Source organism: Drosophila sulfurigaster, chromosome 2L (assembly GCF_023558435.1).
Source record: "Drosophila sulfurigaster albostrigata strain 15112-1811.04 chromosome 2L, ASM2355843v2, whole genome shotgun sequence".
Classification (NCBI taxonomy): domain Eukaryota; kingdom Metazoa; phylum Arthropoda; class Insecta; order Diptera; family Drosophilidae; genus Drosophila; species Drosophila sulfurigaster.
The window spans coordinates 30,417,219-30,431,550 of NC_084881.1; the positions used below are offsets into that span (position 1 = coordinate 30,417,219).

General features: G+C 46.4%; 1 protein-coding gene across 5 annotated transcripts; it reads left to right on the forward strand.

Moving 5' to 3' along the window:
• Window positions 1–1,613: 1,613 nt before the first annotated feature.
• Window positions 1,614–13,682, forward strand: LOC133843142 (gamma-aminobutyric acid type B receptor subunit 2). 5 transcript variants are annotated; one of them, XM_062276586.1, is made up of 11 exons: window positions 1,614–2,507; window positions 3,963–5,142; window positions 5,592–5,735; window positions 6,942–7,217; window positions 7,321–7,578; window positions 8,111–8,458; window positions 8,947–9,248; window positions 9,365–9,503; window positions 10,369–10,644; window positions 11,034–11,352; window positions 11,418–13,682. In XM_062276586.1, exons 2-11 carry the CDS (start codon window positions 4,393–4,395, stop codon window positions 12,686–12,688), a joined length of 4,083 nt encoding a protein of 1,360 aa, XP_062132570.1. In that variant the 5' UTR covers window positions 1,614–2,507; window positions 3,963–4,392; the 3' UTR covers window positions 12,689–13,682. The 5 variants fall into 5 exon arrangements, with proteins under 5 accessions (XP_062132570.1, XP_062132575.1, XP_062132584.1 ...); XM_062276591.1 differs by having other exon boundaries at window positions 1,614–2,452; XM_062276600.1 differs by having other exon boundaries at window positions 1,614–2,222.
• The last annotated feature ends 650 nt before the right edge of the window (window positions 13,683–14,332 follow it).

The window sequence follows — 14,332 nt, forward strand, 5'->3', positions numbered from 1 at the left end:
TTCCAGCTGTAGCTAGGTAACGGCTGGAGGATGCCTTTTAGAGTGGTTGCTCCTCCATCTGCTGCTCTGCTCTGCTGCGCTGTTGCATCAAATTTGCATGGGGGCCAAGCTCAAGTGAAGCGACGATAATCGCAAGTTGTTGCCTTTAGTTCACACCCCCAGCCAGAGCCTCCCTCTCTTCTCTTTTCACCTCTGGCAAAGGTTCGTTTTGGGGCTAAGTGCACGGCAAATGGATTGGCCGCAGTGGGGGCAAACTTTATTTGGAAATTGTGTGTGTAAATTGTAGTTGAGTTTGTTGTTTGCCGTTTCCTCGTTTGCTGTTTGCTGTTTGCTGCTTGTTGTTTGTTGTTTGCCGTTTGTTTTTAGCTTGTTTACTTAGCCTTCAGCTCATGAAAAAACATCTCAATTTTGCAGCTGAATCAACGCCAAAGTGCAAATATTAATTACTATTTTCTCGACGTTTATTTTGCTTCGAAAGCTGAATGCATTCAATTGCAGAGAAATCAAAAAATCAAATTATGCTATGCTTCTTCAGCCAAATGGTGAAGAAGCAATCAGCAGAGTAAAGGCCAACAGCTGAAACAACTGCTCTCAATTCCAAGTATTTTTTATACCCGCTACTTATAGGGTAGACGGGTATTATAACATTGAGCCTTCAGGAGATGGTCTTAGTTGCATTGGCTGACAATCTGGTATATTTTGCACTCTATGGTATATTTTGACTGAAGTACCACATAAATATACCAAAAATAGCATATGGTATACTTTAGGTATATTTGTGGTACATTAATTTGGTATATTTTAAAATGAATACCGTAATATTTCGCTGTCATTTACAATGAATCACGAGTATCTCACAGTCGAGCACACTTAATCATATCATTCTTACTTGTTTTGCATTTATATAAGTGTCGAGCTGAATAGATAAAGCTAACGACTTTGAAATGCTCTGTATCTGCCTAGCAATCAATTGATGATGCTTCAAATTAAATTAATGGAATTTGAACTACATATTTCGAAGAAGAAATACCCCGAGTAAAAGGAATTTTAACTGTCAAAGAGAAAGAAACTTTCTTCTTTTGATATTTTCACATATTCAGTCGCAACTGTTTTTCCTTTTTCAAAGTGTTTGCAAACTCAAGTAATGAACTCGTGCAGAGTACTGTTTCAGACTCCATCTCCTATATGAAAGCGTTGGCAAAGTCAGTCTTCGAATGCAGCTATAATTAAGAGTGTCCTGGCTGTCAGAGTGCTCGCCATTGTCCTGAAGCTTCAATTGCAGTCTATTTCTGAAATGCATTGCACATCGACAGCCTGGCAGCTCGTGCTTTTGTGTTGTCCGTCCTCCTCCTGTCATTTCCATTCCTTTCCCTGGATCCCACGCTCAGTTGGCGCACAATAAATGAATATTGCATTAAGACAGTTGCAAATTATTTAGTTTCATGTTGGGCATTAATTTGAATAATTTAAAGTTAAACTTGTTTTGCACATTTTTAAATTTCCCAGGCTGAAAGTTTCGCCTCTGCCAGCTTGTTGCTCTACGTCCTCTCCCCATTTCTCCTGCTCCTCTCCCTCTTGGGTCCGCAAGCTGTTGCTTTTCATGAATGAATTTTGGCGCGCTTTTTCAGCGCCTGCGCAAAACGATGCAGAACAGAGAAGCCGGTTGAATTGAATTGAATCACAGCATCCAGCGCTGCCAGCGCTTTCAATCGTCAATCTCCTGTGTTCCATCCGCCAAAGTTCTTGTGAAAAGCAGCCCGCATTCAATGGTGAACAACAGTTGCGGATTGGGAGCTCGTCGCGTGCGCCTGTCGTTCGGATCCCGCAGCCCGGAGCAATCCTGCCGTGCTTTCCCTCGTTGCTCCCCGCCAAACACACACAATAAAAAAATAAAACAATCCAAACCATAAACCGACAACCGAAAACCGAAATACAAAACGCGAGTGGGAGAAAATATATTTCGCGCAATCCAATTAGCAATTGAAGTAATAAATAATATAAATAATACGAGTGGCACAAGCACATCAAGTGCATGCATGCAATGCGAATAAACAAAAAGCGGAGCAGAGCGACAATTTTGCGAGATGTGCGAGTGGCGTATACGTAATATTGTGATACGACCATTAAAAAGAGGCAAATAATTCAGTTAATTGAGTCGTAACTCGAGTGTAAATGAACACAGAGCGAAGCAGAGACTCTGTGATAACGCAGTTAAATATCATGTATAATAAACAAAAGGAATTCGAGTATAATAATCATAATTTGTGCAGAGCACTTTAAGCTTTCAGCCTTTCATCTTCTTTGCTCGCTTTTGTTTGTGCTTATCGTAGTGAAAGTCCTTCTATTGGCCTGGCTTAAATATTGAATGGATTTGGTCAACTTGAAAAAGCTGCATAACAAATCCAATCGCATCAACAATTCAGCAACAGCATCGAGAGTGCATAAGAATAAAGTAAACTAAGACTCAATCCTGTTGCAAGATGTATAAGAAGCCAACGAACTTCATAGTGAGCACACACACACACATACATGCATTTCACACACATGAGAGGAGCAAAAGAAAAATGTAATCACAATTACAAATGCAGGCAGCATTTTGCATAATTTATGTCAAGCACAACAACAACGGCAGCCAGTTGTGTAGTGCGGGCTGCAGGCGATATGCCAAAAAGGGGGCGTGGCATAGGGAAACACAACGACACACGCTTGCATGGCCATAAATAAGTGCAGGTTTAAATACCACGGCAACAATTGTGAAATATGGCAGAATAATAGAAAGACCAGCGAGCATAAAAAGTAAAATGTATGAAATGTAACTACAACTACGAGTAGCCCGCTGACATGCAACAGAGCGAGCAAACAGTCGATGCTATGCTTGGGGGAGTGCGGAGTGCGGAGTGGGGGAAAGTGCTCGCCTCTGCACAGTGGGGCAAATGTCAACTGGGCACAACTTTAGCAGCAAGCAGTCACCAGGGTACGCTTGTGCGAAAAAAACACAAAAACCATTGCCAAAGGCTTTAAATCTTAAAGGTTCATGTGGGCCGTGCCACCTTCTCCACCTTCGCCTCCGCCTCTGCGTCCATCCCACTGTGCAGTGTGCATATGGAAAAGCGACACTGGCGAAATACAAAACAAAAGCCAAGAACAAGAACAAAATGGGCCAAAAAGTTATTTTAAGGACACGACGACGACGACGCTGACGAGGAAAAGTGCGCGATTCTCGTTTTAAAAACCCAAAGTGAAACGAGACGAAAGAAAGCACTGAGCACTGAGATTTCTCTATACGGTGTATGTGTGTGTGTGTGTGTGTGGGTGTGTGGGTGAATGTGTTTCAGTAATCTCGAAACAATTATGCATACGTGCATACATAGAAATCTGTGGCGCGTGATGCTCAAAAGTAGCCCCCAAAAGCCTCGCAAATGAAAGCGAGAAAATGCTCAGCCATTAGCATAAAAAATAATGGCAGCTGGCAAACTGGCAATTGGGCATCTGGCTAGCAAGTAGCGAGTAACAACTGGCAACTGGGCAATGGGTAAAGCCATCATCATCGACCAGAATTAAGGAAAGGGACCAACAAAAAATAAAAAAAAATAAAACAAAAAACAATCTGGACAGCAAAAGTCTATAGCATTGGCAATTCATAGCCTTGATAATAGACACAAGAGTTTGTGTGTTTGCTTCTATATCTATTTCAATGTGTGTGAGTGTGTGGATATTTTCATTTCATTGAAGACTTAATCCTTCCTCAACAGCCAACTGCCAACAGCCAACAGCCAACAGCCGACAATCGACTGTCGAGAGTCAACTCAACTGGGCAATTGGCTGCTGAAGCTGCAGCTTATTGTTTCGCTTTTGTTTTTCATTCATTTGCATGGCAGTGAGTGAAAAAGAAGGGAGTGATAGGAAGGGGTAGAAATGCCCTAGTGCATATTTTTATGAGCAAAATGCGAAATGCTTTACAGTGTGCCGAGAGCGAGAACTGATAATGGCAGCCGGGCAAAGGCAACGGGCCAAAGGGCCAACGAAATGAATGAACGACCAAAAGTGAGGCCAATAAAAAGGCGATAAAATTGACGCCAATACAGACGGAGAAGAGAAGAGACAGAGAAAGAGAGCAGTCTGTGTGTGTGTGAAAGAGAAGCGTTCGATAAGCGTGCGGGAGTGCGGAAAAGAGGACACTTCATGTCCTGTCGGCAAAACTCAGTGCATAAAAAGGCGATATATATTCACATTCGCAACCTCGACGTGCTACACGTGCTGTGAACGAACAGCAGGAAAAACCAAATAGAGACAGAGAGAGAGAGAGAGAGTGTTTATATTCCAACACATCCTGACTGAGATAGCAATTCAAATGCCGTGGTGATTAATGGGCCAGGGGCCATTGCAGCCGGGATGCGCATAATTCACGTGAGCCAAACGACGAGATATCGCCAGCAGCGACAGCAGCTCCAACTCCAACTCCAGCTCCGACCTCAACAACAGGTCAGTTGCTGGTCATGGCTGATGTTGCTACTATTAACGTTGCTGCTGCTGCTCGGTGGCCTGGCGGCGGCCGCAGCGGCGATGGAATCCTCCGCCGAGCTGCAGGCGAGCTACATTCACAATGTCGAGTTGTTGACGCTGCCAACGAGCGGCGACGCCATTAAGCAAATGCCAAGCAATTACAATTCCAACACGAATTCCAATTCCAATTCCGACTCCAATTCCAACTCCGACTCCGACTCGAATGCGTTTGTTGGCGGGTCAATTAGCAGTGAAACACATCGCAACCGTCCAGAGCCGCACGTCAACTGGAAAAGTGCGAGGACGAAAGTGAAGCGAAGGCAGCGGCTCAATTCGCACAGCAATTTGCCCACCATCAATGCGGGACTGGGGGGCACAACGAATCTCAGCAGCTGGCAGCAGCAGCGCTATTTGAAAGTGAACCAGGTGTTTGAGAGCGAACGTCGCATGTCGCACGACGAGATTCAGCGCAATCATGGCAAAATTGTGCTCCTCGGACTCTTTGAGCTGTCCACGAAACGAGGACCGAGGCCGGATGGGATCAGCGAACTGGGAGCTGCCAAAATGGCTGTGGAGCACATTAACCGCAAGAAATTGCTGCCTGGTTACACACTCGAGCTGGTGACCAACGACACCCAGGTGAGTTTGAGTGGCACTCGCAGTCGCAGCTGTCACCGCAATGACAACAGCAGGGACACCAACACTAGGTGCTTCCATTACAAAATTGAATTTTCATTTAGTGGCGCGTGCAACATTAAAACTTAATAAGAAAATCTGCAACCGCACGGCAGCTGCGGCAGCAGCTAAAAGAAATTTGTCATCAACTTTTTTTTTATTGCGCAGGAAGTGAGAGCGGGGCGGGGACGTGGCATTTTGCTGTTTTGATGGCAGAGAGGAGTCATATCAGCCGGCATCTCCTATCAAAGTCAAGAGTCGACATTTTAAAAATGTTTATTGCGCCATCTTGGCGCGCATTTTATGGCGCGATTCACGTCAAGCAGCAGCATTTCCCGCTTCTGTTCCCCACATACTCGTAATCGTTCTAGTGACTGACTCCTTCCTCCTTTCTCTTTCTTCTTTGGCTGCAGTGTGATCCGGGGGTGGGCGTGGACCGCTTCTTTCATGCCATCTACACACAGCCCTCGACACGCATGATGATGCTGTTGGGCTCCGCCTGCTCGGAGGTCACCGAAAGCCTAGCCAAGGTGGTTCCCTACTGGAACATCGTGCAGGTAAGTTCCCTTTAATTCAGCTCGCTCCGCGGTGAACGTCCCAACGATTACTGATTAAAATATGCAAATATGCCCGAGCCTATTAGCCTATTACTCAAAAATTTAATCAACTCACGTGCCGACTCGACTCGCTCGATTAGCATAAATACCACGCAGCTCAAAGGCCAGCCAATAAACATTTCCGCGCTCAAGTAAACAGCCTTCTACAAATTATTAGACAAGACATAAATAAATTTAAGGCCTAGGCGAAGACCCAATGCTCTTGCAGTCAGCGTTTAAATTATTAGATGCAGTACGTAAACAGGATAACGAATCCCATAAATATATTTTAAAACGCGTAAAGAATGTACTCGATTTCCCCCATCAATAATTCTAACAAACTCCAAGGCGGAAATATATCTAAAAGGAGAGTTTCAAGAGATCCCATAAATATGTTTATGTGTCACCCACAAATAAACATTTCAAATTGTTATAAAAGAAAAGCACATTATTTCTTCTACCTCCCAAGCTCAACGTTCACTCAGGAATTAATTTATTTGATGCAGTGCACAACTCTTTTAAGGACTCGCAAAAATACAGTTTTGTGACAGCTACAAATTAATATATTTCAAAGAGAAAGGAAAGTATAAACAATACACGAGTGAATCTCATAAATATATTTATGTATCACAGTCAATATAAATCCAACACATTTTGTCACAGTAGTTCTTCAGGGATTATTTGATTTAGTGCATATAAAAGAAAAGAGTCTATTAAAGTATGTCAAAACTACATATATGGATAATAGTTGCTACCATCAATAACTCTAACACAGAAGCTCATGCTTATCGACCTGAATAGCTAAATTGCCTCAAGCAAGAGTATAGCAAGGAATGCGTGAATACGAATGAGACTCAAGAGCAGGAGGCAGAGCGCAACAGAGGAATTCACTTAGGAGCATGCTGCATGCAAATGTCGAGCGATGCTAAGTTTGGCCTTTGAAGTTCAGTTCAGTTTGCTTGCCTGACTCGCGTACGCGTATGTGGCAACTAAATGAGGCGCAACTTCCTCAACAGAAGACCGAAACTCCCACACACACAGACACACACACATACATACACGAGGCAATACAAACTTTGTCTGCCATCCATGATTGGATGGAAAGCAAAAGGGAATGGAGCATGTTGCAGGTTGCGTAACAATTGCCTCGTCTGCTACTGATTACAGGTCTCCTTTGGCTCTACATCGCCAGCATTGAGCGATAGACGCGAATTCCCGTACTTCTATCGCACCGTGGCTCCCGACTCCTCTCACAATCCGGCGCGCATTGCGTTCATCCGTCGCTTTGGCTGGGGCACGGTGACGACATTCTCTCAGAACGATGAGATCCATTCGCTGGCTGTCAACAACTTGGTCACCGAGCTGGAGGCGGCCAACATTTCCTGCGCTGCGACAATCACATTTGCGGCAACCGATTTCAAGGAGCAGCTGCTGCTCCTAAGGGTGAGTTTTCAACACCAACTTTGCGATGGGCTGTGACACAAAAATGACAAATGGCCAACAATGTTGTCATCCTCTATCCTCCTCCTTCTGACCGTACGAACAGGAGACGGACACACGCATCATTATCGGCAGCTTCTCGCAGGAATTGGCACCCCAGATCCTGTGCGAAGCCTACAGGCTACGCATGTTTGGTGCCGACTACGCCTGGATTCTGCACGAGAGCATGGGAGCGCCTTGGTGGACGAACGAGAAATCACCTCACCACTGCACTCCCCACGAGCTACAATTGGCTGTGGAGAATCTGATAGTTGTGACGACGCACAACAGCATCGTGGGAAATAATGTGAGCTACAGTGGACTGGTAAGCAGATTGATTACATAGATTGGCCTGCCCCACTGCTGCTGCTCAGCATAAAAATGATTCATGTGATTTGAGTAGCTCGAGGCGATGAGTGCACAGAGACAAATAATGAATCCTTTGCAGACTGCTGAACAAAATCTATGCTAAGCGACAAAATCTGATAAGAAGAAAACATTCCTGGGTTATTATATATACTATTATTACTTATTGCTTTCTATTTTGCAATTCAAGAATTTCGGCAATATTATATTCTTTACCCAATTGAATCGAAACTTTTCTCTCAGTGCACTCACTTGACTTGAATCAACTCGCTCGACAGTCGTAGGCGCAGCATGATAAAATGTTTATTATCGTTTTAGTGCCCGCCATGAAAATCGGCGGTGCATAATGAGCTGGCAATCTCATTATGAGAATTGAGAGCGTGCACGAGAGAATGGGCAATAGAGACATTGTAGATAGAGAGACAGAATGAACACTCCGCTGCTGACAGAGTGGTCTATTTAATCGCTGCAATTTTCATTCACTCCCGCAGAACAATCACATGTTCAACTCACAGCTGCGTAAACAATTTTCCCAATTTCCCGACGAGGACCACAGGCGAGGAGCACCACAATCGGATTTGCGGGCACAAAAGAGGCAGCGGCAGCGGCAGCGCAAGAGGCGTGGCACGTCCAGCCATTTGCTGCCCGAGGCCATCTCCCGCTATGCACCGCAAACATACGATGCCGTGTGGGCCATCGCCTTGGCTCTGCGTGCTGCCGAGGAACATTGGCGCCAGGATGCGGCTCAATCGAAGTTGGACGGCTTCGATTACACGCGCAGCGACATGGCCTGGGAGTTTCTGCAGCAGCTGGGCAAGCTGCACTTCCTCGGCGTATCAGTAAGATATTTCCCACAACTCAGTGTGATAGCCGCTACTTGAAAAGTTGAACGATATTTTAAATGATAATCATAAGGGTAAGCCGAAAAGTAATCACCCCCAGAGGAATTCCACAATTCTTTGATATCCAATGGTCCCCTCAATTCCCCTACAAATAATAAGGTTTCTAAAGGTCAATTCAATTGTAACTTTTTGTACATTTAAAACAAATAATTGTCACGAACAGAAAGCGTAGCTAAACTCCTTCAGGAATCTAGCAAAGATATCAAGATTAAAATACAAGTATATAAGGTAAATAAGGATTATCTGAGTTTCGAACCTAAGAGACTCTAATACTAGCTCACCCTCACTTCTCCAAGACTGTCTGTCCGTCTGTTGAAACTTTTATATCCCAATGTAATATACTAGTCAGGTAGCCGGTATCTCATAGTCGAGCACACTCGACTGTTTCTCTCTTGAATATTGCTTAATCAATTGCTTGGCTGCAGGGCCCCGTCTCTTTCAGTGGGCCAGATCGCGTGGGCACCACGGCCTTCTATCAGATCCAACGCGGCTTGCTGGAGCCCATCGCTCTCTATTATCCGGCCACAGATGCACTGGACTTTCGCTGCCCCCGCTGTCGACCGGTCAAGTGGCATAGTGGCCAGGTGCCGATAGCGAAGCGTATCTTTAAGCTGCGTGTAGCAACGATTGCACCCCTGGCATTCTACACAATTGCGACGCTCTCCAGCGTGGGCATCGCTCTGGCCATTGCCTTTCTCGCCTTCAATCTTCACTTTCGCAAGCTCAAGTAGGTTTCAAGTCCCAGTTAAATGCATAAATTCCCCAGTTGCTTACTCTGCACTTTCAACTTCTGTGTGTGTGTGTGTCTCTCCCTCCGCACACTCCACTCCGTTTACTCCACAGAGCAATTAAACTTTCCAGCCCGAAGCTGAGCAACATCACCGCAGTGGGCTGCATCTTCGTTTATGCCACCGTCATACTGCTGGGCCTCGACCACTCGACGCTGCCGTCGGCGGAAGACTCCTTTGCAACGGTTTGCACGGTAAGTCAACTCAGAGAGTTTTCCTCCTTTCCCTTTCTGCTATCTCTCGCTGTCACTCTGCTCGCCTTTGTTTAACTTTCGGTTATGCAAGCAGCAGAAGGGAGGCACTTTCATTCGTTTCAATCTCCTCCCGTTGCTCATCAAATATGACTTTCAGTTTCAACACAACTTTCGAGTCGCGCTCTCATGTGTTTGTTTTATTTATGTGAATTGCCAGCTTGTTGGATTGTCAGCTTGTCAGATTGCCAGCATGTGCAAACTGCGCGCTATAAATAGCTGCAAATATTAAGGCAAAAATCTTTTTTCGGCGCCCAGCTCAGTAAATCTTTAGCTAGACTTTCATGAAGCTGCAACCAGGAGTTGAGCTGAGCTGGCCCCGAGCTGGCTACCCGAGCCATAAAGTCCAATTTGATGCCCTTGTCATCGGAATTTTTTTCGCATGTCTACCGCCAAAAAGATTCCACTCCAGGGAAATTCACAGTCCACTGTAACTCTGGTTGTTGCTGTGGCTTCCGCCTGTTTTAATGTTGCTGCTCCTCTTCTCTTTTTTTCCTGGCTTGTTGTAATGGCTGGATTGAGAGATTGAGAGAGGAGCAGGGCGGGGGTAAAACAACAGCAAACACATGACACAGGAACAGGGAAAATTCACAACTTTTGTGATATTCTTTATTTTGCATAAATTTTGAGAGCCAAAAACAGAGCTGGCCTCCTTTGAGCCCTGTTGTTGCTCCGTTGTTGTTTCGTTTTGGCCATTGATGACTTGTTTAGGCCCTCAATCCACAACAACATGACACCGCATCTCCTCACATTCACATCCTCGCTTGTAATCTGCTTTACTATCTCTCTCACTCTCTCTCATTCATAGGCACGCGTGTATCTGTTGTCGGCTGGTTTCTCGCTCGCCTTCGGCTCCATGTTCGCCAAGACATATCGGGTGCACCGCATTTTCACACGCACTGGCAGCGTGTTCAAGGACAAAATGCTGCAGGACATCCAGCTAATTCTGCTTGTGTGCGGCCTGTTGCTTGTCGATGCTCTCCTCGTCACTCTTTGGGTCGTCGCCGACCCCATGGAACGACATTTGCATAATTTGACACTCGAAATCAGCGCCATTGATCGGAGCGTTGTCTACCAGCCGCAGGTGGGTGTTACTCTCTTCTTGTTTCTCCCCTCTCTTCTCCGTCTATGTAGAGACAGTGTGTCTGTAAATTGACTCGCATCCCTCAACGACTTCCTTTTCCCTAATGTGTCTTGTTTTCGTTTAGTGTGTGTGCTCTGTTTGTTTTTATACCCGCTACGCATAGAATACAAGGGTACTATAACTTCTCTCTCTCTCTCTGTGAGTCCGTCAAAAAGAGCGGACAACAATTTAATGACAATACAACCAGCTCCATAAATTTTAAAGAGGACATTGTGAAATTTTTACGTATTTGCGTTCCTTACGTTTAGCGTTCCTTACGGTAGCGGGTATTCCTCAGTCGGTCCCACCCGACTGCAACGTTCTAAGTTGTTTCCCTCTCCAAAAACTAGGTCGAAGTATGTCGCTCCCAACACACACAGACCTGGCTGAGTGTCCTCTACGCCTACAAGGGTCTGCTGCTCGTCGTGGGCGTCTACATGGCCTGGGAAACGCGTCACGTTAAGATTCCCGCTCTCAACGATTCGCAGTACATCGGCGTGTCGGTCTATAGTGTGGTCATCACCAGTGCCATTGTTGTGGTCCTGGCCAACCTCATATCGGAGCGTGTCACGCTCGCCTTCATTACGATAACTGCTCTCATTCTGACCTCGACAACGGCCACGCTCTGTCTGCTGTTCATACCGAAGCTACACGACATCTGGGCACGCAGTAAGTGAAACATAGTGGGAGAGGTTTCCTCAAAGTGTTCCTTCGATTACTTGTTTCTTTCGCAGACGACATCATTGATCCAGTCATACACAGCATGGGCCTCAAGATGGAGTGCAACACGCGTCGCTTTGTGGTCGACGATCGACGCGAACTTCAGTATCGCGTCGAGGTTCAGAATCGTGTATACAAAAAGGAGATTCAAGCACTTGATGCGGAGATTAGAAAACTCGAGCGGCTGCTCGAGTCTGGCCTGGGCACCGCTTCGACCACAACCTCGTCGTCCACTTCGCTACTGACGGGTCACGCTCATCTCAAACCGGAATTAACAGTCACTAGTGGCCTCTCCCAGCCCATGACATTGCCCAACAAATCCCGCACGCCAAGCATTTCGGGTATTCTGCCCAATCTGCTGCTCTCGGTGCTGCCTCCAGTTATTCCTCGTGCCAGCTGGCCATCGGCAGAGTACATGCAGATCCCAATGCGACGCTCGGTCACCTTTGCCTCGCAGCCACAGCTGGAAGAGGCATGTCTGCCTGCCCAGGACTTGATTAATCTGCGGCTGGCGCATCAGCAGGCCACCGAGGCCAAGACGGGACTCATCAATCGCCTACGTGGCATCTTCTCGCGCACGGCAAGCAGCAACAAGGGCTCCACTGCCAGCCTGGCCGATCAGAAGGGTCTTAAGGCGGCCTTCAAGTCGCACATGGGTTTGTTCACCCGCCTGATTCCCTCCTCACAGACGGCGTCGTGCAACGCCATCTACAGCAATCCCAATCCTGTTGAAGGCGGTAGCAGCGGCCTGGCCATCGAGAGCAGCTCCAATGGATCTCACCTGAAGCCCATGCATCGCGGTTCGCTGACAAAGAGTGGCACTCATCTCGATCATCTGACCAAGGATCCCACTTTCTTGCCTATTCCCACCATCTCTGGCGAGCGCTTCGATCTGCAGCCCGTCGCCGAGCAGGACGCGGACGGTGGCAAGTACGTGAAGCTGGCCGAGACCAAGGTAAACTTTCAGTTGCCTAGCAGTCGCCGTCCTTCGATGGTGCAGCCAGCACCGAGCTTAAGGGAGCGTGTGCGCGGCTCGCCCCGTTTTCCCCATCGCATTCTGCCCCCTACTTGCAGTCTGAGTGCATTGGCCGAGTCGGAGGATCGCTGTGGCGGTGACTCGCAAGCATCCACGATTGCAGGCAGCTGCAAGTCCATACCACGCATATCACTGCAGCACGCCACAAGCGGTGGTAACTGGAAGTCCATGGAGACGGCGGCCAAGTCGCGACTCTCGCTGGACTCGGAGGAGCCACCAAACGGCAAGACCTCAAATGGGGTGGCCTAAGAATAGTTCCGACTCCTTCTCCTAAATTTCCCAACACAACCACAGCCAGAACAACCACCTAGCATTTCCGCCCAATATCCTTGTCAATTAGAAGTGAACACCAAGCAATTATTTTCGACACGCGGCTCGTCCTCCCCCGCCCCGCCCAGGGCAACGTTGCCTGGGGAATCGCGCGTGTGCAACTGACCAATCATCGGCTTAAAGCAATCAAACGCATTAGGATAACAACGCTAGTTAAGTTACGATACTCGTAATCCTTGCCCTTGCCTCCTCTTCAAGTAGCTAGTCATCGTCCCCCAGCGCGCCTCTTTATTGTGATTGCCCCCAAAAAGTTAATCCTAGAGTTTCTCTCTCTTCATAGGCTAAGTAGAAGACTTTTGCTGCATTAGTTGCATAAATCGTAAGGCTCCATAATTTCGATTATTAATTCTGTTTATTCTCTCATTCTCTGTCTCTGTCTCTCTTTATCTTGTGTGCCAATCGTTGTCGTCTTCGTGGTGGTTTTGCCCCCATCTACGGTATCCAGTGAGCAATACAACATAGTTCCATAGGGTTAGTCGAGCACAATACTCGTATGATTAATTATCCAGCCAGTGCATTAGGGTTCCCATCTCCACATCCATCTCGTGATGCATAGGGACGCGTTGCCACCAAACAAACAATATACATACATACAACTATATAGAATACTAAGTAAATATGTGTATGTGTATGTCTCTCGATTTGTTGTAGCCAATAAACAATAAACAAAATAAACTCGTAGCTGTAGTCGTAGTTTGTACTCGTAACTCGTAGTCGAGAGCCAGCTCAAAACTAGCATAAGTGTTTTCAGTTTCGGTTTTAGCATTGTAATCCAATTCGACCCGCTCTAACTTTCAATCAAACCCACCTCTTCTTCCCCCCAGTCTCTCTCTTTTTCCCCATATTTCGAAATAACGTCAATAAAAGCGAAAAAAAGCAGAACTGCGCTGCCAAAAAAGTAATGATTAATTAATTAACTTGTTTTATTGGGTGGCGATAGCGACGGTGACTTTGCACAAACGACAACAAGTCTGAACGAAGCTGAATAGCACAGAAATAATGACTTTCTATAAAGCCGTAAAATAAGTTTGCCTTGCCAATGGGGCGGCTACACAATCTCGTCTGCTGTCCAGACTCACAAAACAAGAGAAAGAGAGAGCGAGAGTGCGAACACACAAAGAATGGAAGCAAACTAATAGAGTACGGTGATTAAGTTGACATTGCAATTTGTTACTATAAATAAATAAATAAAATCGCATCAACGAAATTCCGGAGCTAAACCGAACCAACCTTCCAGTCTGACAGTCTGGCTGCGGTCCTGACTCCACTCTCGGCTGACCTGCCCTGCCTTTGACCCCATATGTTGCTCGCTCTCTCTCTCTCTCTCTCTCTGTCTCTTGCTGTCGCTTGAACTTGGCCGGATCGTGTGAATTTATCTTTATGCTCGTAAAAACAAAAAAGCACATGAAACGAAATCGTCCAAATAAACAGCGACAACTGCGACGACGACGGCGACGACGGAGACGATGGCGATGATGGGCAACATCCGCAGCCATAGCGAATGAATGCTCCGACATTTTTCATGGCTCCATTCGTTTTGCCTCGAATGCCGCATGAAGATTT